The 23,535-nt window shown below is 53.5% G+C and overlaps 2 protein-coding genes across 2 annotated transcripts in view; one reads left to right on the top strand and one right to left on the bottom strand.

The window, feature by feature from the left end:
• Sec24d (SEC24 homolog D, COPII component) overlaps positions 1–23,534 on the top strand; it is a 97,500-nt gene extending 73,966 nt beyond the window's left edge. Inside the window, exons 12-23 of the mRNA XM_026381746.2 lie at positions 6,319–6,510; positions 7,356–7,449; positions 8,449–8,565; positions 9,076–9,246; positions 10,577–10,673; positions 10,752–10,897; positions 11,989–12,127; positions 12,848–12,966; positions 15,784–15,963; positions 18,194–18,385; positions 20,307–20,396; positions 22,798–23,534. Coding sequence (XP_026237531.2) covers positions 6,319–6,510; positions 7,356–7,449; positions 8,449–8,565; positions 9,076–9,246; positions 10,577–10,673; positions 10,752–10,897; positions 11,989–12,127; positions 12,848–12,966; positions 15,784–15,963; positions 18,194–18,385; positions 20,307–20,396; positions 22,798–22,938 — 1,678 coding nt within the window. The 3' untranslated portion in view covers positions 22,939–23,534. The remainder of the gene's footprint in view (positions 1–6,318; positions 6,511–7,355; positions 7,450–8,448; positions 8,566–9,075; positions 9,247–10,576; positions 10,674–10,751; positions 10,898–11,988; positions 12,128–12,847; positions 12,967–15,783; positions 15,964–18,193; positions 18,386–20,306; positions 20,397–22,797) is intronic.
• Mettl14 (methyltransferase 14, N6-adenosine-methyltransferase non-catalytic subunit) overlaps positions 20,437–23,535 on the bottom strand; it is a 29,774-nt gene continuing 26,675 nt past the window's right edge. Inside the window, exon 12 of the transcript XR_003300118.2 lies at positions 20,437–21,124. The gene's annotated coding sequence lies outside the window, so the exon portion shown is untranslated. The remainder of the gene's footprint in view (positions 21,125–23,535) is intronic.

Genomic DNA, 23,535 nt, shown 5'->3' with positions numbered 1-23,535 from the left:
CTCCTCCTGCTCTCCCTCCCGCCTGACTTGGGATAGGTCTGGTTGCCTCTCCTCCTGCTCTCCCTCCCACCTGACTTGGGATAGGTCTGGTTGTGTCTCCTCCTGCTCTCCCTCCCGCCTGACTTGGGATAGGTCTGGTTGCCTCTCCTCCTGCTCTCCCTCCCGCCTGACTTGGGATAGGTCTGGTTGTGTCTCCTCCTGCTCTCCCTCCTGCCTGACTTGGGATAGGTCTGGTTGTCTCTCCTCCTGCTCTCCCTCCCGCCTGACTTGGGATAGGTCTGGTTGCGTCTCCTCCTGCTCTCCCTCCCACCTGACTTGGGATAGGTCTGGTTGCCTCTCCTCCTGCTCTCCCTCCCGCCTGACTTGGGATAGGTCTGGTTGCCTCTCCTCCTGCTCTCCCTCCCCCCTGACTTGGGATAGGTCTGGTTGCCTCTCCTCCTGCTCTCCCTCCCGCCTGATGTGGGATAGGTCTGGTTGTCTCTCCTCCTGCTCTCCCTCCCACCCGACATGGGATAGGTCTGGTTGTGTCTCCTCCTGCTCTCCCTCCCGCCTGACTTGGGATAGGTCTGGTTGTGTCTCCTCCTGCTCTCCCTCCCGCCTGACTTGGGATAGGTCTGGTTGTCTCTCCTCCTGCTCTCCCTCCCGCCTGACTTGGGATAGGTCTGGTTGTGTCTCCTCCTGCTCTCCCTCCCGCCTGACTTGGGATAGGTCTGGTTGTGTCTCCTCCTGCTCTCCCTCCCGCCTGACTTGGGATAGGTCTGGTTGTGTCTCCTCCTGCTCTCCCTCCCGCCTGACTTGGGATAGGTCTGGTTGTGTCTCCTCCTGCTCTCCCTCCCACCTGACTTGGGATAGGTCTGGTTGTCTCTCCTCCTGCTCCCGCCTGACGTGGGATGGGTCTGGTTGTGTCTCCTCCTGCTCTCCCTCCTGCCTGACTTGGGATAGGTCTGGTTGTGTCTCCTCCTGCTCTCCCTCCCACCTGACTTGGGATAGGTCTGGTGCCTCTCCTCCTGCTCTCCCTCCCCCCTGACTTGGGATAGGTCTGGTGCCTCTCCTCCTGCTCTCCCTCCCGCCTGACTTGGGATAGGTCTGGTTGTCTCTCCTCCTGCTCTCCCTCCCGCCTGACTTGGGATAGGTCTGGTTGTGTCTCCTCCTGCTCTCCCTCCCGCCTGACTTGGGATAGGTCTGGTTGTGTCTCCTCCTGCTCTCCCTCCCACCTGACTTGGGATAGGTCTGGTTGTCTCTCCTCCTGCTCCCGCCTGACTTGGGATGGGTCTGGTTGTGTCTCCTCCTGCTCTCCCTCCTGCCTGACTTGGGATAGGTCTGGTTGTGTCTCCTCCTGCTCTCCCTCCCGCCTGAGTTGGGATAGGTCTGGTTGTCTCTCCTCCTGCTCTCCCTCCCGCCTGACGTGGGATAGGTCTGGTTGCCTCTCCTCCTGCTCTCCCTCCCGCCTGACTTGGGATAGGTCTGGTTGTCTCTCCTCCTGCTCTCCCTCCCGCCTGACTTGGGATAGGTCTGGTTGTGTCTCCTCCTGCTCTCCCTCCCGCCTGACTTGGGATAGGTCTGGTTGTGTCTCCTCCTGCTCTCCCTCCCACCTGACTTGGGATAGGTCTGGTTGTCTCTCCTCCTGCTCCCGCCTGACTTGGGATGGGTCTGGTTGTGTCTCCTCCTGCTCTCCCTCCTGCCTGACTTGGGATAGGTCTGGTTGTGTCTCCTCCTGCTCTCCCTCCCACCTGACTTGGGATAGGTCTGGTTGTCTCTCCTCCTGCTCTCCGTCCCGCCTGACGTGGGATAGGTCTGGTTGTGTCTCCTTCTGCTCTCCCTCCCGCCTGACGTGGGATAGGTCTGGTTGTGTCTCCTTCTGCTCTCCCTCCCGTCTGACGTGGGATAGGTCTGGTTGTCTCTCCTCCTGCTCTCCCTCCCGCCTGACGTGGGATAGGTCTGGTTGTGTCTCCTCCTGCTCTCCTTCCCGCCTGACTTGGGATAGGTCTGGTTGTGTCTCCTCCTGCTCTCCCTCCCCCCTGACTTGGGATAGGTCTGGTTGTGTCTCCTCCTGCTCTGCCTCCCGCCTGACTTGGGATAGGTCTGGTTGTGTCTCCTCCTGCTCTCCCTCCCGCCTGACTTGGGATAGGTCTGGTTGCCTCTCCTCCTGCTCCCGCCTGATGTGGGATAGGTCTGGTTGTGTCTCCTCCTGCTCTCCCTCCCGCCTGACTTGGGATAGGTCTGGTTGTGTCTCCTCCTGCTCTCCCTCCCTCCTGACTTGGGATAGGTCTGGTTGCCTCTCCTCCTGCTCTCCCTCCCACCCGACATGGGATAGGTCTGGTTGTCTCTCCTCCTGCTCTCCCTCCCACCCGACATGGGATAGGTCTGGTTGTCTCTCCTCCTGCTCTCCTTCCCGCCTGACTTGGGATAGGTCTGGTTGACTCTCCTCCTGCTGTCCCTCCCGCCTGACTTGGGATGGGTCTGGTTGTGTCTCCTTCTGCTCTCCCTCCCGCCTGACTTGGGATAGGTCTGGTTGTCTCTCCTCCTGCTCTCCCTCCCGCCTGACGTGGGATGGGTCTGGTTGTCTCTCCTCCTGCTCTCCCTCCTGCCTGACTTGGGATAGGTCTGGTTGTCTCTCCTCCTGCTCCCTCCTGACTTGGGATAGGTCTGGTTGTCTCTCCTCCTGCTCTCCCTCCCGCCTGACGTGGGATGGGTCTGGTTGTCTCTCCTCCTGCTCTCCCTCCCGCCTGACGTGCGATGGGTCTGGTTGTCTCTCCTCCTGCTCTCCCTCCCGCCTGACGTGGGATGGGTCTGGTTGTCTCTCCTCCTGCTCTCCCTCCCACCTGATGTGGGATGGGTCTGGTTGTCTCTCCTCCTGGGATGCGTTTGGGCCGCACAGGTGTGTCTTTAAGGTGGCCCTGTCAATTTGACCCACTTCTTGAAGCAGTCTGGAGTCCTATGGACATCTTAGGGTGTGTTTACCTTTTAGCTAATCCTGTGAAAGAAAAGACCCTGTGCTTCACTACTTCATTTTGAATTTCTGTCTGAACATATGTCTTGGGCCTGGCAAACCTGCCAGACTTTTCTGACCTTTTTGGAACAGAAAAGAAAAGCTTTGAGATATTCCACCTGGTGTCCATACCCAGCTACTGGGCCAAGTGTGTGGCCATTTGTGTTTTGAGGATTTTCTGGTTCCTCTCCTTACTAACGACCTCAGCGTTGCTCTGTCCAGTTTGCTGTGATGAAACTGTGGCAAGTGTTCTGGAGGCGAGAGAGGAAGCAGGAGTGGCGGGCTGTACCCTCACGGTGCAGGTGGACTGTTGAGGGGAGGCTGAGAGTGTTCTTCTGTGGAGGTAATTGAATGAGGTCGTGACAATGTGGAGAGAACGTTTGCACAGTGTCTGGTTTCTTAAACAAACTTCAAAATAAAACATGTTCCCATGGAGATAATGTGTCTTCTCATGAGAGGTGAACTGACCAGATGCTTTTCAAAGTGCTCCTTCGGGTTCTAAGTGATTGCTGTAGCCCCAGGCCTCCTCCCTCTTGCCTGTGTCTTCCCTGCCCAGTGGAAACAGTGATCTGGATTGTGCTGGGCTGTTTTTCTTTTGCTCTTTGCCCTCTCTGACTCCAGACCACCTGCTAAAGAGAATACAAGACTTTGTGATTTGCTGGGCACTTTCCCCTTGTGTGATAGAGGTCCACTGGGAAGTGGAGGCCTACCCAGTAGTGTGCCAGTAAACTGTCCCCCAGATGAACAGAGCCTAGGTCGGCAGTGTCCATTCCAGGGCCAGGCTGGCCCCACACTCACTGCTGGGCCACCCAGCTCAGTGTCTCCCCGTGGGGTCACCCTCAGCAGACCCCTGACTGCCCCTGTGCTACAGCCTGGGGGGCAAGAGAAGCCTGCACCCGAGAGCAAGGGGGAGTGGTTTCTGTAGTGTGGCTTGGGCATGGCAAGACATGGGTTGGCACGGTCTAGTATGGTGTGGCATGGCTTGGTATGACCTGGTGTGGTGTAGTGTGGCTTGGGCATGGCAAGACATGGGTTGGCACGGTCTAGTATGGTGTGGCATGGCTTGGTATGACCTGGTGTGGTGTAGTATGGTTTGGGCATGGCAAGACATGGGTTGGCACTGTCTAGTATGGTGTGGCATGGCTTGGTATGACCTGGTATGGTGTAGTGTGGCTTGGGCATGGCAAGACATGGGTTGGCACGGTCTAGTATGGTGTGGCATGGCTTGGTATGGCCTGGTGTGGTGTATTGTGGCTTGGGCATGGCAAGACATGGACTGGCACGGTCTAGTATGGTGTGGCATGGCTTGGTATGACCTGGTGTGGTGTAGTGTGGCTTGGGCATGGCAAGACATGGGTTGGCACGGTCTAGTATGGTGTGGCATGGCTTGGCATGACCTGGTGTGGTGTAGTATGGCTTGGGCATGGCAAGACATGGACTGGCACGGTCTAGTATGGTGTGGCATGGCTGGGCATGACCTGGTGTGGTGTAGTGTGGCTTGGGCATGGCAAGACATGGGTTGGCATGGTCTAGTATGGTGTGGCATGGCTGGGCATGACCTGGTGTGGTGTAGTATGGCTTGGGCATGGCAAGACATGGACTGGCACGGTCTAGTATGGTGTGGCATGGCTGGGCATGACCTGGTGTGGTGTAGTATGGCTTGGGCATGGCAAGACATGGACTGGCACGGTCTAGTGTGGTGTGGCATGGCTGGGAATGACCTGGTGTGGTGTAGTATGGCTTGGAGTGGTATGGCATGATGTGGCACGGCTTGGTATGGTATGGCATGCTATTGCTATAGTATAGCTTGGGATGGCCTGGCCTGGTATGACCTGGCATCGTGTAGTATGGCTTAGCATGACGTGGTGTGGCATGTCTTGGTAGACCTGGTATGGTGTAGTAAGGGTGGGTGTCGTGGTGTGGTATAGCATAGTGCTAATTACCTGAAGTCATACATCTTGGATACGGGGATGAATATGAGCATCTCTATCTGTATAGTCACAAAAGATGAGGATTCCTACTTCTGAAAGCTTTGCCAGTGTCTAGAATGCCAGTGTGTAGTGAGTGTGTGTGGAAGGGATTGAGAGAATCTGTGAGCATTTCAACCTTTACTAAGGCAACATAAAGAGTGCCCTCGGTTGGCAAAGGACGGAGATAATAAATGAAACAGTTGGAAAACAGTGCTTGTCAGCCTACCCTCTGCTGAACATCAAAGAAATCAAGGCGTCAAAGCAGAAGCAGATTCTCAAACTGGTCTAATTCTCATCTGAATTCTTCCATCTTCCTTTTTCTTGTTACTCTTTTTGCCATGTGGAATTGGAGCAGCCAGGTCCTTTGGAAAAATTGTCTTAAGCAAAATGAGCTGCACTGGATCTAGGGTCAAAGAGAATAGCAGGTGACACTGTGGCCTTCCCTGGGTCAGGGCGGGACGCAGCAGCCCGTGTTTCTCCCTGCGGTTGGTTAACCTTGTCTCGGGAGGGAGCAGGGGAGACAGTGCTCCATGTACATGAACCACCCAGTTCTGAGCACTGCCTCCACACACCGACCCAGAACCTTCCAGGACCCACACACTCAGGAAGACCAAGGCCTGTGAAATTCCTAAGACAACCCACATTATCTCAGTTTTCCTGCTTGTGTTACCTTTTCATGATACCACAAAAGGGCCCTTTCTTAATAAGAGTAACGTTGTCCATATACCATGGAATTGCTTTGGAAGCATTGTTTTTAGGACATAGGTTCAAAATGAGCCTCTCTCAGAGGCCCTGGGACTGCAGGAGGGCAGACCCTTTCCTGGTGGAGCACAGGAGCTGTGTTCCTGAGTAACGGAGGTGCTCCCCGTCCCCAGCTGCATGTGCTGGCCCTGTGCTCATAAAGAATGGGATAAGCCTGGCCTGCTCGTAGGGTTAGAAGGCTGAAATCACACTTACTAAAGAAATGTGGGCTGGGGTGTGGCTCCAGTGTAGCGCGCCCACCTGGCATGCGCGAGACACTGGGTATGATCCTCAACACCACATAAAATTTAAAAAATAAATATATAAATTTAATATATTTATTTAAAAAATAAATATAAATATAAAACTAAAAAAAAAAATTAAATATTAAAAAAAAAGAAATGTGAGCAAGTGCTCTCATAATATGTACTTTGCTTTCCCTTGCAATTTTGAGATTCCTCATCACTGCCTGATTTTGTAGTACCCTCATCCCCAGGATGTGGCTTTGCCTTGTTTTCTTCAGGAAACCCAAATTCAGACACGTATTCTTTATGTGTCCAACTGAAACACTTCTCATTCCATTTTATGAAAGGCCCACGACAGTTTTTTTGCTCATAGGGAAGAGCATGAAGAGTCGTCTGCGGTCCGCGTGGGGTTTATCACCTACCACACAGTTCTTCACTTCTTCAACGTGAAGAGCAACTTGGCCCAGCCTCAGATGATGGTGGTGACGGACATTGGAGAGGTCTTTGTTCCTCTGCTGGATGGGTTCCTCGTCAACTATCAAGAGTCCCAGTCGGTGATTCACAAGTAAATGTCCTGTGTCCTATCATTTCAGGACAGCCAAGACCTGTTCGGGTGCACTGCATCTTGATTCTGTCCGATTTTGTGTTGTTTTGCGATCACTAGAGGGATTTGAAGACATGGATTACACACTTCTGTCATCGTGTTCTGCCTATTGCTTTTTAATGTGAACCAGAATCTGAAAGGACCAGAATCTTTAATGTGGATCATACTCATGTTAATCCTCTGAATCATTCCTTTTTTCTGGGGGTGCATGGGAGGTACCTTCTGCGTGGGGAAGAGTGTCCATGGTGATAGTATTGAAGATAGAGGCAGGTGTGGGCACGCCTGTCACCCAGCTGCCCAGAGGCGGAGGCAGAGGAGCAAAACGCCAGGCCAGCCTGGGCGATTTAGTGAGGCCCTGATTCAGAATAGAAAGTAAGAAGAGCTGGGCGTGGCTCGGAGGCAGAGCACTTGACTGGCACGTGTGAGGCCCCAGGTTCAATCATCCTCAGCACAGTATATAAATAAATAAAAAGAGATCCATTGACAACTTAAAAAATACTAAAAAGAAAAGAAAGAAAGAAAACTAAGAAGAGCTGGGGAGAGGTAATACTGTTTCAGAAACTCACAGTCTCAGAGATCAAGAGTGTGGTGAATAGGAGCACATACAGAGCTGACGTAGTTGGTGTCTGGTCCAGGCCCCATGCCTGGTTCTGACTGTGCTGGGAGGCCCTGCCCTGAGGAAGGGTCTGTGGACCTTCCCAGAGGCCGTCACCATGCATCTGGGCCTCTGCTGCCAGTGATTGAGCTCTCAGGGCCTGGACAGGCACGTGGGCCATTCAGTACCTCTACTTTCTCCTGCCCTGTAGCTTGCTGGACCAGATTCCAGGGATGTTTGAAGACTCCAATGAGAATGAGGCCGTCTTCGCTCCTGTGGTCCAGGCGGGCATGGAGGCTCTGAAGGTGAGACCAGCCACTCTGCATGCTTGCAACTGCAGCTAAAGACAGGCCCTGGGCTCTGGAGGCCGCCCTGCCCAGCCAGCTGCCCAGTGCTCACGCAGCTCCCCCAGGTCTGAGCCCTGGTCTGGAGGCTCCAGATCAGCACCTGCTCTTGGCTGCATGAGACCTACTTTAAAGTCAGTTTAGCAAGAGCGTCACCAGCTACGAGGAGAGAAACCCCCTTCCTGTGGGGTTTCAGGCATGCAGGGCAGTCCTCAGGGCCCAGGGATAGGGACAGCAGTGACACTTGGGCCTGGCTGAGGCTGAAGGTATGGCCAGTGGAACCCAAGTGATTCTGGTGGTTGTCACAGTATTGGAGTAAAACCCAGGCGGTGGGTGGAGGTGAAGCCACTAAGGCCTGCACAAGTCCGACCCCGGCGGCAGCTTCCCAGTTAGTTCTGAAGTTCTGTTATTAAAGTTGAGTTTAGGTTGACCTGTAAGACAAAGTGCAGCACGACACTGACAGCAGCAGGGTCCTCGTCCTTCCCTCCAGGGCTCTGGGGATGATGGGTCGGTCCCCTCCGCAGGGCCTCTGCCTTGGCCTGCTCTGTCCCTGTACCCCAGCCACACCCCTCAGCCTATTCCTGAAGGACCCGGATTCACCCTGCTGTGGAGGCTGCTGTGAGCAGCTCTGCCGTCCTCCTGCTCAGTGGGACTCACGGCCTGGAGGCTAAACTGTGGGCTGGACAAGGTGCTGCTACTGTGCCTCGTGTCTTCCTGCTACACGGACTCGCGCTTGGCCCTGGCCCATCTGAAACCTCCGTGGGAGGCCTGGCCTCGCTGAGCCTCAGTCTCTCAGCCTGTGACACGGAGGGAGCGCACCTGCCCGAGAACACAGATCAGATGGCTGTAGGGCTCACCTCGCAGAACCAGCCTGGACATTTTGACATACTTCTATTCCCTTAAAATAAAGCCTCCACGTGGGCTCAAGCATTTTCTGAGATTCCCCTGTCTCTGTTCTAGGCGGCAGAGTGTCCTGGCAAGCTGTTCATCTTCCATTCCTCCTTGCCAACTGCTGAGGCGCCAGGGAAGCTCAAAAACAGAGACGACAAGAGACTGCTCAACACAGACAAGGAGAAGGTACAGGCCGGCCGTGGGGGCAGAGCCCGCCTGCCCTGCTGTCAGGAGGGACAGGCTCTGGAGTCAAAGCCTGCATGGCACAGTGCAGGAATGATTTGAGTTGAGAAATCTGAGAATTTTTGTATTACTAGAAAAACATCAATAAGAGCCCAAACATATTCTGTGGATAATCTGTGTAAGAGGCCAAGAACCAGGGGGATGCTGAACACAGAGTCCACGGAGAACAGACACATGCCGTGGGACCCCGAGGCCCAGGCCGGGCCTGAGGCAGAGCTGCCAGGCACTCCAGACAGCCTTGGCTCAGACCTGCAGTGGTGGGGCCCGGGTCGGGACCACAGGGTCGGCACCACTGGGGTTTTGACAAGAAGGCAGACAAGTATTTCTTCAGCTCACTTAGCTGGAAAACACATTTTCCATTAAAATTTCAATAATAATTCAACAGAAACTTAGATTTTGTGCCTGAAATACTTTGTGACTTTTCTTTTTCCATTCTTGCCCACTTTTCTTCAGATTCTTTTCCAGCCCCAAACCAGTGTCTATGAGTCTCTGGCCAAAGACTGTGTGGCCCATGGCTGCTCTGTGACCCTCTTCCTCTTCCCCAGTCAGTATGTGGATGTGGCCTCCCTGGGCCTTGTTCCTCTGCTCACCGGGGGAACTCTTTACAAGTACAGCAATTTCCAGGTAGGTGACGCCATTGATGTCTGTCTCCCACTTAACGCAGCGTGTAGGGGAGCCATGCCCAGCCCTGAACCAGACAGAGATAAATGCACACACAGAGGCACAGCGGATGAGTCCTTTGGTGTTGCCTGGTATTTGCCAAAGGTGGAGCTCCTTTAGTCTCAGAGTTAAACCTCCACCTATGCTGTCACAATGGAGAAAATAATCTGGGTTTAAGGTACTGTTTAAAAATAAGTATTTGTTTCAGATTGTTGAAATGGAGGGTCAGTGTATTACACTGCTCTCCCCCACATCCGAGTGGAGACAGGTCTGCGGTGATCAGAGCACTAGCCCTGCAAGGCCCCAGGCTGCAGGCAGCTGGCTTCTGAGTCTGAAGTGCGCACACCCAGGGACGGGCCAGGCGTCTCCTCTGCACTCCTGTGTCAGGGAGAGTCACCATGTTGAAGCAGAGGCCTGAGCCTGCCACAGGACGAGGAGCTGAGCCAGGGCTGCTCAGCTGTGGCCCCTGAACCTCCTCTGCCATGGCGACAGCAGAGTGCCCAAACCAGGGGAGATGGCCCACGGGCTCCCTGGAGGACCCTCCTGGTCTAACGTGGAGGGGGAGCAGCACCAGGGGAGATGGCCCACGGGCTCCGTGGAGGACCCTCCTGGTCTAACGTGGAGGGGGAGGCAGCACCAGGGGAGACGGCCCACGGGCTCCCTGGAGGACCCTCCTGGTCTAACGTGGAGGGGGAGCAGCACCAGGGGAGATGGCCCACGGGCTCCGTGGAGGACCCTCCTGGTCTAACGTGGAGGGGAGGCAGCACCCGGGGAGACGGCCCACGGGCTCCCTGGAGGACCCTCCTGGTCTAACGTGGAGGGGGAGCAGCACCCGGGGAGACGGCCCACGGGCTCCGTGGAGGACCCTCCTGGCCTAACGTGGAGGGGGAGCAGCACCAGGAGAGACGGCCCACGGGCTCCGTGGAGGACCCTCCTGGTCTAAGGTGGAGGGGGAGCAGCCCAGCTGCACGCCTTCCCCAGCCTCATTGAATGGGCGGCACAGTGGTCCTAGTCTTGCCTCTAACACAAACCCCCTGAAATTAGTAACAATTTCCCCATCTAACCATTATGAAAATGAAAGAAATGATAGGAGTTTCTTTTGAAAACTTCAGAATCTCTGTCCAAAGGTCCTATATTTTCTTTAACCAAAGAAACATAAGCTATGCTTATGATTTAGCATATAAATATGCTAAATCAGGATGAAAATGAGAACTATTTTAATTATGTGTTAAAAACAAGAGTCATCAAGTATTTCGCTGCCATCTGCCACACGACACTGTGCTTCTTTTCTCAGATGCACTTGGATAGCCAGCAGTTCCTGAATGACCTCAGGAGTGACGTGGAGAAGAAAATAGGCTTTGACGCCATCATGCGGGTGCGGACCAGCACAGGTAGGTCTCCTCCGCGTGCTCCGCTCTCTGGTGGCGTTGACAGCGGAGCCGTCGGCAGAACCCCTCCTTGTGCTTCAGGTTTCAGAGCCACAGACTTCTTTGGTGGGGTCTTCATGAACAACACCACGGACGTGGAGATGGCTGCCCTGGACTGTGACAAGGCAGTGACGGTGGAGTTCAAGCATGATGACAGGCTCAGTGAGGACAGTGGCGCCCTGATCCAGGTGACCTGCCTGCCCTCACTGCAGCCCGGCCCCGTGCAGACGGGATAACAGTCCCTTCACAGAGAAATGCAGTTCTTTTCCAGGGGCTGGTCCACCTAGAGAGCCCACTGTGCCTGCAGCATCCTGGCCCCACAGAGCCAGGCCCCTGTGCTGGGCACCCGGTGTCCAGGGTCCCCCCTAGGGCTCACCCACTCTGTCTTTCACGAGGTCCGCGTTCCTGGCTGAGCGCTCAGGGCTCAGGGTCCCCATTAGGAATCATTCCATTCCTGCTGCCTGTGCATTAGTCAGCTCCAGCCCAGGAAGTGCAGATCTCCTGGGTATAGAGCAGAACTCCGTTCTCTGGGTTCTGGGGGCTGTCCGGGCTGATGGCCCAGTCTTCCCCTGACCTCACACGGTCTCCCTCCTGTCATCATGTCTGTGCCCATGGCTCTTTCCCTCTACGGACACCAGTCACATTGAACTCGGGTCCCTCTAGTGACCTTGTTTAATGACTTTACCTCCTAGGCCCTCTCTCCCAACACAGGTGCGTTCCCAGCGGCAGGTTAGGACCCACAGCTCAGCTCTGACACCTCGTTGAACACATTATATCATCAGCAAGTAGAACAGAATTTGGTTTTGTAGTACGTAACATTAATTAGAAGGCATGGAGCTTTTCAATTCAGATAGGAAAACAGTTACTAACTGGCCACTGGTTCCGGTTCAGCGTGGCACCAAGAGGGTGCGGAGAGGCTGAGACTTGCTGAGTGGGGGCTCTGATGTCCACTCTTGAGTCGCAGACGCTCAGGCTCTTTGGTGCCTACGTCATCAGCATGAGCCCTGAGCATCCCATGGGTCTTGCTGTGGCTGTGAGTGGTCTGAGCACAGTGGAGCTGCACACGTGGAGGTGTAGTCATGCACGTGCCGCACCCACCGGGCAGTGCCTACCAGTGGAGTGCTGCTGGAAACCAGAGGACGGGCAGTGCACAGCTGCTGTGGGAGTGTGGGGCATCCAGGGGTCCCTTCCACACACACTGCTTGGCAAATGCAAACTAGAGGCAGCCAGGCTGGCTGGAGGTCACCAAAACCTGGGCCTCACCCTGCTTCTTCCACAGTGTGCTGTGCTTTACACCACCATCGGGGGTCAGCGGAGACTTCGGATTCACAACCTCGGCTTAAACTGCAGCTCCCAGCTAGCAGATCTTTACAAGAGCTGTGAGACGGATGCCCTCATCAACTTCTTTGCCAAGTCAGGTACAGCTTTGCGAGCTCTGTGTGAGTGCTCTTGGTGTTCCGTCCAGACCCCTAGGCTAGTTGTGATGGTAGCCGAGATTGGGTGGGGGTGCAGCCATGGCCGCACATAACCAGAATGGAGTGAAGGCAGAGCACAGAGGAAGCCGTGTGCATCTGCAGCAGCAGGTGATAGGCAGAGACTCACAGTGTCCAGAGCTTGCTTCCAGTGGGCGGGTCTGGGCTGAAGGCAAGAAGCAGAGGCTAGGCCCTACTGTGGCCACAGTAAGCCCAGTGGCACACGGCAGGGTGGAAGGAGGCTGCCAGGAGTGGCTGGCCTGTCGTCCATACCTTGGTAACTGAATTCCACGGGCCAGGGAAGGTTTCTGTGGCTTCTCTCTGCCATTCTACCCCAGGTTATGGAAGAAATAGCTGTCCAGCTGCAAGAATTCAGAACACCAGAAAAGGACAAACCAGCCCTTCTCTTCTCTGTGTAGAACTGTTTATAATATTCTGAAGATGATTCTGGGGCCACAGTGGCCTTTTGCTGTAGGCAGCCCACTGCTCTGCACTGACCAGATGCCACCCAATCAGGAGGGGATGTCAGCAGGGACTAGCATTTCTGAAAACTGCCATCCTCACTTCAGACCTGGGGACCAGAGCAGTTTGTTCTTTCTCTATCATTTGAAGAGATCAGTATCTAGAACTTTGATGCCCGTTTTCCTAATGGCCTTTTGCATACAGCTTTTAAAGCAGTTCTACACCAGCCTTTGAAAGTCATCCGGGAAATCCTAGTTAATCAGACTGCACACATGTTGGCGTGTTACCGCAAGAACTGCGCCAGCCCGTCTGCAGCGAGCCAGGTGAGTGTGGGCATGGGGAGGCTGAAAGTGAGAGCAGTGGGTTCCTTCAGCAAGTGGACTGAGGCGGTGACGCCGCACCCGGAGCGGGCAGTGAGCCCCACAGCCAAGGGGGCCCAGGGCATGGTCTTGGGGGCCACGATGGGTCCTGAGCCAAAGACAGGCGTCCACGTTCAGCTCAGGTCTGTACATGTAAACAGCAGAGTGTGGTGTGATCAGTGTTCCCAGCTGTCAGTGGGCAGGTGTCTGCACGACTCTGCTGACAACATACTGTATAAGCAGAGGCGTGGCTCCTCTCATAAATGTGCCACCTCCTTGTGGAAAGTCACCAATGGGGAGACTGCTCTGAGAGCCTTGTCTCAGCCCTCACCCAGGAAGTCCCTGCTTCCTGGGCCCTTTAAGAAGCCCTGCTGGCTCTGCGGTGAAGGTGAAGCTCGCCTGCTCTGCACGGGTGCTCCTGCTCACGTCCTTCCCTTCTCCATGTCCTAACTATCTGAACACAGAGTCTTGGTTAAAGGGTCAGATGGTGAGAGACCACGGGAGACTCCTGCCTCCCTCCCTCAGAAGTGGTCAGTAGGAGGAACCTGAAGTGCCTTCCCAGGGCCTGCAGCGGCCGCAGTGATGCCGAAGGCTCTGGGTCCCGGTCCGTCCTCTAGGTACGCCTACTGGACCCTCCCTGAAGCTCCTTTCTGTGCCGTTGACGACGTCAGCCTGCATGCTTTCTTCTCCTGCACTGATGGTCCCAGGACGTCTCAGTCTACTCATGTGGTCCTGTGGTCGAGCAGTGCACCACCGTGGCAGGCCACAGCCCCAGACCGAGCGCAGCGAGCTCAGGGGCCCTGTGGGCCTCAGCGTCTGTAGTCAGGCAAGCAGAGTCCAGAACCGGCGCTTGCAAGGCTCTGCCGCTTGTCCCTGAGTCCTGGCAGAGCTGCGCTGTCTCGGGAGCCCCTCCTTCAGGATGCGGTGGCTGGAACGGATGCTGTTAGCATCCTCTGCACATCAGGATGATTGGGAACCTTGAGAAAACCAAATCTGTTAGGGAAAAGGAAGCCAGGCCCTCCTCCTTCCTGGTCTGCTGCCGAGGCGCCGTCCCGTGCCAGGCCTTCTCCTAGGCAGTGTGTTGTGCGTAAAGACACCACAGTGCCCGCTCTCGGCACGTCGACGGAGCCATTCCTGTTCACATAATGGACTTTTATTTCTCCACTAGCACATTTCAGGCCCTTCGACCAGTGAGGCCCTGGAAACAGTGATGTAACTTAGATGCTGTCATGGAGTCCAGAAAACAGAGGTCAGACACCATTAGAACAGAGCTATATTAGAACAGTAGCCGAAAGCAGAAGGGCCGAGCTTCGGGTTCTCTGCAGAAACTGCAATGAAGATGGAGGTGCTCCTGCCATTCATGTGAGGGAATCAGAGAGGAGGAGCCGTGTCCTCCACGTGACCCTGGCCTCCACGTAGGGATGAGGCTGAGGCGGGAGAATGCGCTGGGGACAGAGTTGAGGGAGCTCCCAGGCTGTGGGAGGTGCTGGGCTAAGACCTGGCTGGACACAGCACTGAAACAAAATGTTAGGGTCATGTGCTTTATCAACTCCAGCAGCTCACTGTTCTGAGCTTAAACACGTACGTTATTTGGGGTATAAGGACTTCTAAAGGCAAATCAGATGACCTTAACTGCAAATTAATCCTTGTTTTGTCATTTCTACATGCAAAGAAAAGTTTCCCTAACTCAAGCAAACCAGACTCTGCTCCTTTCTCACCTGCAGCTTTTCTCTCCAGGGGTGATGGCATTGTGGAGAGGAAGATTTTATGGTGACAGTCTGTTGCTACATTTTCTTCTTCCCCTCATAAACCTTGACTAAGTCATCTTCTTATTTTCTTTTACCTGTTATGTGTGTGGTGCTGGTGGAACCCAGGGCCTCACGCATGCTAGGCAAGCGCTTTCAAGCTGGGCCGCACCCTACCCTTTCTTTCACTCTTTACTCCACTTTTTTCTTCATCATCAAGTTTCATTCTTGTTAACCTCCTGTTTTCTTCCCTCTGCTCCCTATAATCCAACCTCCTCTACTCAAATGCTTTGGTCCTAATAGGGTCCTTGCTGGCCATGCTCACCCCTGTGTATCATTTAGGACAACAATTCTCTGAACTATCCTAAAACAACTTGGTTAATTAGAAGCAACTAGTTAAATTTCAAGATAACATCTTAAAACTGTACTGTTTTCCCAAATAGTATGTGTTTCTAAGAACATAAGATGCCTAACTAATAACCAGCTCAGAAATGCTGCCCAGGCATGCGGCTCTGCCACGTGACCATGATCCGATTCCTACACCGTGGGTCAATGGTTCCATGTGTTGTCGAGTGGAAATGTCTTGCTAGAGAAGAGATGATAATCAGGGTGGCCTCCTGTGAGGACCCTGGCCCTTCACCACCCCCGTCTCTGTAAAAGGAAGCCAGAAATGGAGCTGCAGGCAGATCTCCAAAATGCATTGGCCCAAGCTGGTTGGGAAGTTCTTTCCTGTGAGTTGCTTCCTGGACCCTGAGGAGAGGCCTGCGAGGTGAAGGAATTCAGCAGAGCCCTGAGGGAGACTCTCTCTCCAGTCTGGATTCTGATGAGCATGGTGTGTTCTTTTCAAAGAGCCCTTGTGTTGCAGGTTTTTCTTGTCTCCTGCTGATGGTTCCCAAGAGCAGACCCAGCTCAGCGGCTCGTAGGCACAGCTGGGGAGGGGACGGAACCGCATGGGCTGTCCTAGGATGTGGCTGGAATCACTGTCTTGCTGGCACATACTCCGGCGCAGTAGGAAACAGGCATCTTTCTTTTTCAGCTCATTCTACCAGACTCCATGAAGATATTGCCAGTGTACATGAACTCCCTGTTGAAAAGCTGTGTGCTGCTCAGCAGACCAGACACCCCTACGGATGAGCGGGCCTTCCAGAGGCAGCTGGTCATGACCATGGGAGTGGCCGACTCCCAGCTCTTCTTCTACCCACAGTTCCTGCCAATCGTAAGCTGCTCCAGAGGCAAGGCCTTCTGCTAGGCAGAAACCAGAGGCCGCAGTGCCTGCAGCACGTTCAGAGGGGCCTTAAGGTAGCCACACACGTGCAGGGACAGAGGCAGGCGGCTGGAGGCACAGAGCAGCCCTGCCCTCCCTGAAGGCGGGAGGTGTGCTGGGGGGCTGCTCTCCTCTCCTCCCTGAGCAGGGGCACTGAGGCACACAGTGACAAGTCCTAACCCCAGCTGGGGAAGGGCTGCAGCATCAGACAGCTCAGGTGCACGTGAGGGGGATTCCACCTACACACGCTGCTTGTCACACGCATGGAATCTCAGGTGCACATGTGCCCACTGTGTTTCCGGGATAATGTGAGCAGGTGTACATCGTGTGTATGAAGTTGTATGGCATGTGTGTTCATTGTGTGAATGGGACATGGTGCGTGTGTGTTCACTGTGCACACGTATGTACACCACCTGCACATGTTTGTTGTATGGCTAGATCCCATGTGCACGTGTTATTCATGTGAGGGGGGATGCTACACACACACACACACACACACACACACACACACATTCATTGTGTGTGTGGGATCGCATGCGCACATGCTTCCTCTGATGTTGTCAGAGTGTAAGTGTCCAGGAGTCAGGACATGTGATGAGGTCAGCTGTGACTGGCCTAGCTCAAGTGCAGGCAGGATAACAGCCTGAGGGGCCCCATACTGAAGAGCAGCACCTGCCCCAGGGACCTCCATGGGGAGCTTCACCTTTGCTCCACCTTTGCTCTCTCTCTGTGACAGGTCTTTCCCTGAGACTGCAGGTTGGGCTGAGGGGAGGAGAGAGGAAAGTGGGCGTGTAAGCATGGCCCTGGGGAAGGGGCCCTCAGGCTCGGGGCAGGTGGAACAGGAAACTAAAGAGTTGCTTCCATCTTTATGACTAGTAGAAGTGAACTGTGGCAAAGGGTGGATTTTCAGATAGGCTAGATGGACCAGTCCGTAGGGCACAGAAAGCAGGACTCTATAGGACACAACACTACCTCTCCTCAGAACTGCTCTGGCAAGGCCACCTGCAGCCAGCTTGGGCCAGATCCCATGGGCATGCTCAGACCCTCCTCTTTCTGTCTGTTGTTTCTTTATTGCTGAGGATCCTGTCCTCCTTTATGGCCTGTCCCAGCCCCTGACACACACACATCACTTTCCAGTGTCCCTTCTCCAGCCAGCTGGTGCTTCCCCTGCCTTGGAGGTTCATACTGCTCCCCCAGAGTGGTCTGGGGCGAAGAACTGAACACGTACCTTCTTTATATAAATGACATCTCTGCATGATCTGGTCTTGTGGTTTTAAATGTCATTTATATACCAATGGTCTCAAATTCCTGTCTCAAATGGCCTCTGAGCTGCCCTTCAGATGCATTTGCCCCATGACCTGCTGGGCCTCTCCTGAGATAAGTGCTCAGACCTCAAAGCCCACCCTCCCACCTGCCCCCAGCTGCCTCCCCACCCCTCCCATTTGCTCTCCTCTGGCCTCCCCACACCCTCCCTCCCTCGTGCCCCCTCCTCCAGGCCCTCAGGCTCCTGTTGGCCAGCTCTCCTTTTCACGAGTATCCAGAGCCTCGTCTCTGCCCCGTCTCAGCTTCAGTGCAGGTGCTTTCTAGAGCCTCCCACTTGTCCATGTCCACCCAGAGCAGACTGCCCTCCCTCCTCCACTAACCAGTCTGTGCTGCACCCACTGCCTGTCCTCGGGTCTGTCTTCAGCAGGCAAGCAGGGTGGTCTGCCAGAACACGGTCAGCTCGTGTCCGCAGCAGCACGCCAGGATGCTCCGTCTCAGGAGAAGCCAGGAGTCCTGCTCCCTGGCCCACTGACCCTTGTGTTCTGTGGCCCTCCCTTCTCGCCCTCATCTCGCTGACCCTCAAACTCCACCAGGCTCTTCCGTCCACTGCAGCATCTCCCATTGTCCCCCAGCTGACTTTCCCACCTTCTCAGGCCTCCACTCAAGCCTGCCTGCCTCCAAGCCCCCTGGAATACACGCCCCAATTCCAGCACCTCTTCCACCTGGGTGCTTCCAGCCCCTTCTCAGTTCTCTGCTTCCTGGCTCTCACCACCGTAGCCACAATGCTGCATGTGTTCCTACTTCATGCCCTGCCTCTAACTGCACACAGCAGGCGCTCAGGAGATACGCGCTGGGAGGGAGGGAGAAGCACCAGCAGGAGGAAGGAGGGGGCATCTCTGACCCTTTCTTTCCTACGCAGCACACCTTGGATGTCAAGAGCACAGCCTTACCTGCTGCAGTCCGCTGCTCCGAGTCCCGCCTCTCAGAAGGAGGGATCTTCCTTCTGGCCAATGGTCTGAACATGTTCTTGTGGCTGGGAGTGAGCAGCCCACCAGAGCTGATCCAAGGGATTTTTAATGTGCCATCTTTTGCACATGTCAGTACAGATATGGTAAGTAGCCTTTCACTGTTTTTGTAGTAATATACAAAATTTAAATTCTTAAATAAGTGTTGCATGTAATTTTATGTTACAAAGAAGAAAACAACAAGACGTAGTTTTGCATAAAGTTGAGAAATTCATGCTTTGATAAAACAGCAATTAGTGTATATGAAAGTATCTGCATAACAGGTTAACCCTCATGGTGACTTTGGTAGAACCTGCAGCACTGCCAGAGTATTCTCTGTGCCAATCCCACTGTTTCGTTTCACCCTCTACATAGTTGAGTGTTCTGCAGCTGCAGGTTCGGGCTGAGTTTCCTCAGGTGGTGTGTGGCAGCGGTGGCCCAGGGCAGCTCTTGAGCTTAGACCCCCTTCCATCATGGTCCTAAGCTGAGCACTGTGATCAGAATAGTCACAGGTGCTCAACTCTGAATCAGATAGTGATCTGCAATGCAATACTCTCACAAAAACAGATTTCTCCCCTTCTGTAGCAATCATAACAGAAGTAATTGTGGGTTTGATGTGGGAACAAATTCAAATATCTATCTTGAAAGTGTCTTAGGAAAACCGGCAGCCACAGTTTGTTGGAGAGTCTAGACTTGCTGTGAGCTGCTCACACTGTGGCGCTGCTGCTGTGGCTCGATTGTCCACTATGTGGCACGGGGTCCCAAGACCCTCGCTTACCGGGGTGGGATAGCTTAATTCTGGGTGTCACACCTAATTTCTGGTCTGAATGTATAGTTTAGGTATCTAGAGCATCTTGAATGAAGGGGCAGGAGTAAAATCCAGAGCTACCAAGGCAGGTGGTCAATGCAGAGAGCCTGTCTATCCACACAAATGTATCTTCAAATGGCGGGTGTCCAGGTCTCACCAAAAGATTGGTCATTTATAAATAGTAGTCTGCCTGCCTGTGGCTTCAAGTAAGAAATGGTTAGAATTGAAATTTTCAAAAAATATGAAACAAAATTAAAATTCAGTAGGCAAGAATGACCTCCTGGAGGTTTATAAAATTTAAGAAGATTCTCATATCATGATGTACTGGCTCAGAGCCAAAAGAACACATTTGCAAAACAGCCAGTCACTCCACCAGAATGGCAGGTTGGTGGGTTTGTGCTTCTACCAACACACCTCTTTTTCACCTTCTTCAAGCAATGAAACAAAACGAAAACCAAAGGCAGGCCCTTTTGTTCTAGAGGAGTGGGCACCTTGAGACATACACAGGAAGCAGACTTGGAGAATTTGGGTAGCAGGACCCGTCATGAGGTTGAGGGCACATGCAGGGTGCACCAGAGCATGAAGACATGAAGGCAGAAGCTTCTCCCAGGCCTTGAGGCTCTGCAGTGAGATTCCTGCTTCCTCCAGCTGACCCCTGGGGCCTGGGCATCTGAGAAGGAAGCCTTAGTGCTTGAAGTCTTAATTGGGGGAACCGAGGAATTCCATGCCTCCTGGAGGCCAGATGCAGCTGGACTGTCCCCTAATCTACAGCCAGACTTCTGGGGACCTCAGAGGCCATACACCCTGGAGAAGCAAGTGCTTGGGGCTGGCTGCAGTGTGGGAACAGTGGCTCTGAGGCAGACTCCCCAGCAACCCTCTGCAGGCACAGGGTACACCTTCTGCTCTCAATACAGCCTTGAAATACACACGTGAGAAGACACTGACCCTGTGGGACACAGCCCCAGGTGTCCTTTAATAAAGCACACTCGTGTGTCACCAGGAATGTGCCTGTGTCAACTCCAGAGAAGGATTTTTATTCTGAAAAGACAGAGACATTGGTTAATTGGCAAGAATGTCTGCCTGCTAACAAGTAATCTTTCAGTCATTTCTTTCCCACACTTTCAGTTTTCAGGTGAATAAACCATGGTTTTCATGTTCTCACAGTCTCCTATTGCTGGAAGCATTATGAATTGTACTGAACCTGGTTTTCTTGAATGCAGACTGTGCTGCCTGAGGTGGGAAGCCCACACTCTCAACAGCTCCGGATGATCATGGGTGTTATCCAGCAGAAGAGGCCGTATTCCATGAAGGTAGGAGACAGCTCTCTCCTTTCCTCAAGCTTTTATTCATTCCCTTAAAGACTTCTGGAAGTGCATGTTCTATAATTTCATAACATGATCTTCATATCCATCTGCTTGTCAGACACATGCCCAACAGTTCCAAGTTGGGGAACAAGACCCTCGAGGCAGGGTGGCCACAGGTGCCCTTGCCAGGCCTGATGTGATCTTTCCTTGGGTGTCATTAGAGGAGGACCATTCAGAAATTCATGATATTTGATTTTTTTTTTTTTCTTAAATAAAGGGTTGGAACTGAGGTAAACTGAACTAATGAACAGCCTGTTGCCTCCAGCGTGCATCTGGGTGAACACTGGCCCATCGCACCTACTGTGGTTTGTTTTAAGGACAGGACCTGGAGGTGGCTGAGGTGGTCACATTTGGGCGACTTGAGCGAGCCATGCCTTCTACTGAGAGGGCACATGAGAAGCTAGGGAGGCCCGTGTGACCATTTCCACATTCTGTCCCACTCCCTAAGACCATGTACCCCAGTAGACTCACAAGGAAGGAAAAACAATGGGTCCCTCCTACACATCCAGTGTTGCCCCTTGTTGTGGGGGTGAGCCCTTAGGAGCCCACCCACCACTTCCCGAGACCCGCACAAGAATGGGCAGTTCACCTTTGCAGAGCCTCTGGGCTGGAGCAGGGGAAGTTCAATCCTGGTGCTCTGTGCCCCCTCAGTCCTTGGCCAGGCATTTCCCACCCTGTGAGAACCCAAAGCAAAAATAAATACCCACCAAGACAACTAACACCAGCTCCTCCACTAGTCTCCATATAGACGGTGAGTTCTAAGACCTTGGCCCTGAGGCCCCTCTCTCCACAAGGTCCCATTTCCGCCCTCCGTCTTAAGTTGCACTGTCGAGACTGGACCACACTGCTGCTGCCCAGCCTGGCAGTCACAGTGGCATGGGGAGCAGGTGGGCAAAGCACACCAGGAAAGTGGCCAGGGCCTCGGGAAGTCTCCACAAGGGCAGCCTGCCCAGCTGCAGCAGTGAAGCTGTGCACCAGTGTGGCGTGTACACACAGCAGTCGCAGCGCCACTGCCGTTCCCACACCGACCCAGTAGCCATGACACAGGGCCAGAACTAGCTGCTCACGTCACGCCACGCACCCAGGACTGCTCTTTTCCATGACATTTGACGATCACTCAGAAGAAATGAAAACATGCTTTCAGAGAGTGAAAAGTGAGGGTTGGAGATATAGCTCAGTTGGTACACAAAACCCTGGGTTCAGTCCTCAGCCACACACACACACACACACACACACACACACAACAAGCCTGAATAAGAAGCTGGGCACAGTGGGGCGCACCTGTAATCCCAGTGGTTTAGGAGGCTGAAGAAGGAAGAGTACAAGTTCAAAGCCAACCTCAGCCAAAGCAACTCAGTGAGACCCTGTCTCTAAATAAAATACAAAATAGGGCTGGGGATGTGGCTCAGTAGTTGGGTGCCCCTGGGATCAATCCCTGGTACTTGCCCCCAGCCCCTCAAAAAAAGACTTTACCCGAGAAACAAGTTGGAATGGGAGGATAACAACAAAATGGAACCAGATCCACAGGGAGCCGTCTGTGGGGCAGGCAGGGCAGTTGATGTACTATTGATGGTCACTACAGGCCAGGGGCAGCTCAAAGCTTATCAGCCTCAGGCACAGGTCCAGGCAGCAGGTCAGAAGAACCCTTCTTTCCAACAGTAGATGAGGCCAGGGTGGATCGGCTGGGGCCCCAGCCACGAGGCACTCTTTCCTGCCCCACTCGCAGCGCTCCATGCTCTCCCAGAGGGGAACCCTGGAGGCCTCTGTGCAGGCACAGCCATTTCATTTCCGGGGAGGGGGAGTCACGAGAACCACTGCAGAGGTGCTCCACATTTTCCTCTGTTGTCTTCCATGGCTCAGACACACTTGTGGCTGTGGCCTGTCGTGGGCAGCACAGCCTTGAAGCACTGGGCCAAGCAGGAGTAGCCTCTTGTGCCTCTCACACCCCCTCTGTCCTCCACTGCCCCACACCCAGCCTCCTGTGTCCTCTTCCAGTCTCCCTCACCTCGTTGCTGTTACATCTGCTACCAGCCAGGTGCCCCATTCTGTTCTGCACCTCATTGGGTTACACTGGCTTCAAGTCAAAGGCGTGGTTGTGTTTCCGTCTAGGAGCCCCTGCCTCCTAAAGCTGTGGCCTCTCACAGGCTAGCCAGCTTCACCTCAGACCTGGGCTTAAAGGCCTTGACGCCAAGCACTGCTCACCCCCATGGGAAGGCTCTCCAAGGGCCCTGGGCCTGTGAGGAATCTCCATTTCATCACTGCCATTTCAAGCCCATGTCCTGGCCTCCCATGTAGCCAGGCAGAGCCCTGGGACGGCCCCTAACCAGCTGCTCTTATTTTCTTCTAGCTCACCATAGTGAAGCAGCGGGAGCAGCCAGAGATGGTTTTCCGACAGCTCCTGGTGGAGGACCGGGGGCTGCACGGAGGGTCCTCCTACGTGGATTTCCTCTGCTGTGTTCACAAGGAGATATGCCAGCTGCTCAGCTAGCCAGTGCTGGGTGCTGCACTTCTGGGGAAGCGGTCTCTGGGCGCCCACTTTTCTAGAAAGCAGCAGGCTCACTCTGATGCCCGCCAACCTGCAGGGACGCAATGGGGGATCTGAGAAGGTGCCCTCGTGTCATGAAGGGAAGAGCCTATTTCTGACTGCAGTTTTTAATTTTTAAAACTGATGGAGTTTGCATTTGATGAAGAGCAGAGTTTACAGAACATAACATTCTCAATTTCCTTTGTGCTATAGATATATAAATTATTTTTCAAACTGTATAGATTTGGGGTAAAAGATTGTATTGGTTCCTCTCCTATTTCCAGTGAGGGGAAAAACTTAATTTTTACATTATACCTAATTTTTTAAAACCACATAGCTCCATTGAACACACTTTTCAATTGAGATTAGCAGATTTTAATAATGTGGATTCTATCTAGTAGAACAATGTATGCTCTACTTTTTTTCATAATTACATACTATCTATGTTTAACCTATTTTCCAGTTGTTTTGTCTTAAAACTGTATTAATATTCTTAATGGTTCTTTGTACAATTTTGGCAGTTTCTACCTGTATATAATGGATCTTTACCATATCAATAAA

Source organism: Urocitellus parryii, chromosome 10 (assembly GCF_045843805.1).
Source record: "Urocitellus parryii isolate mUroPar1 chromosome 10, mUroPar1.hap1, whole genome shotgun sequence".
NCBI lineage: Eukaryota > Metazoa > Chordata > Mammalia > Rodentia > Sciuridae > Urocitellus > Urocitellus parryii.
The sequence above is the reverse complement of the archived record's forward strand: the minus strand, read 5'-3'. Positions and strand labels throughout refer to the sequence as shown.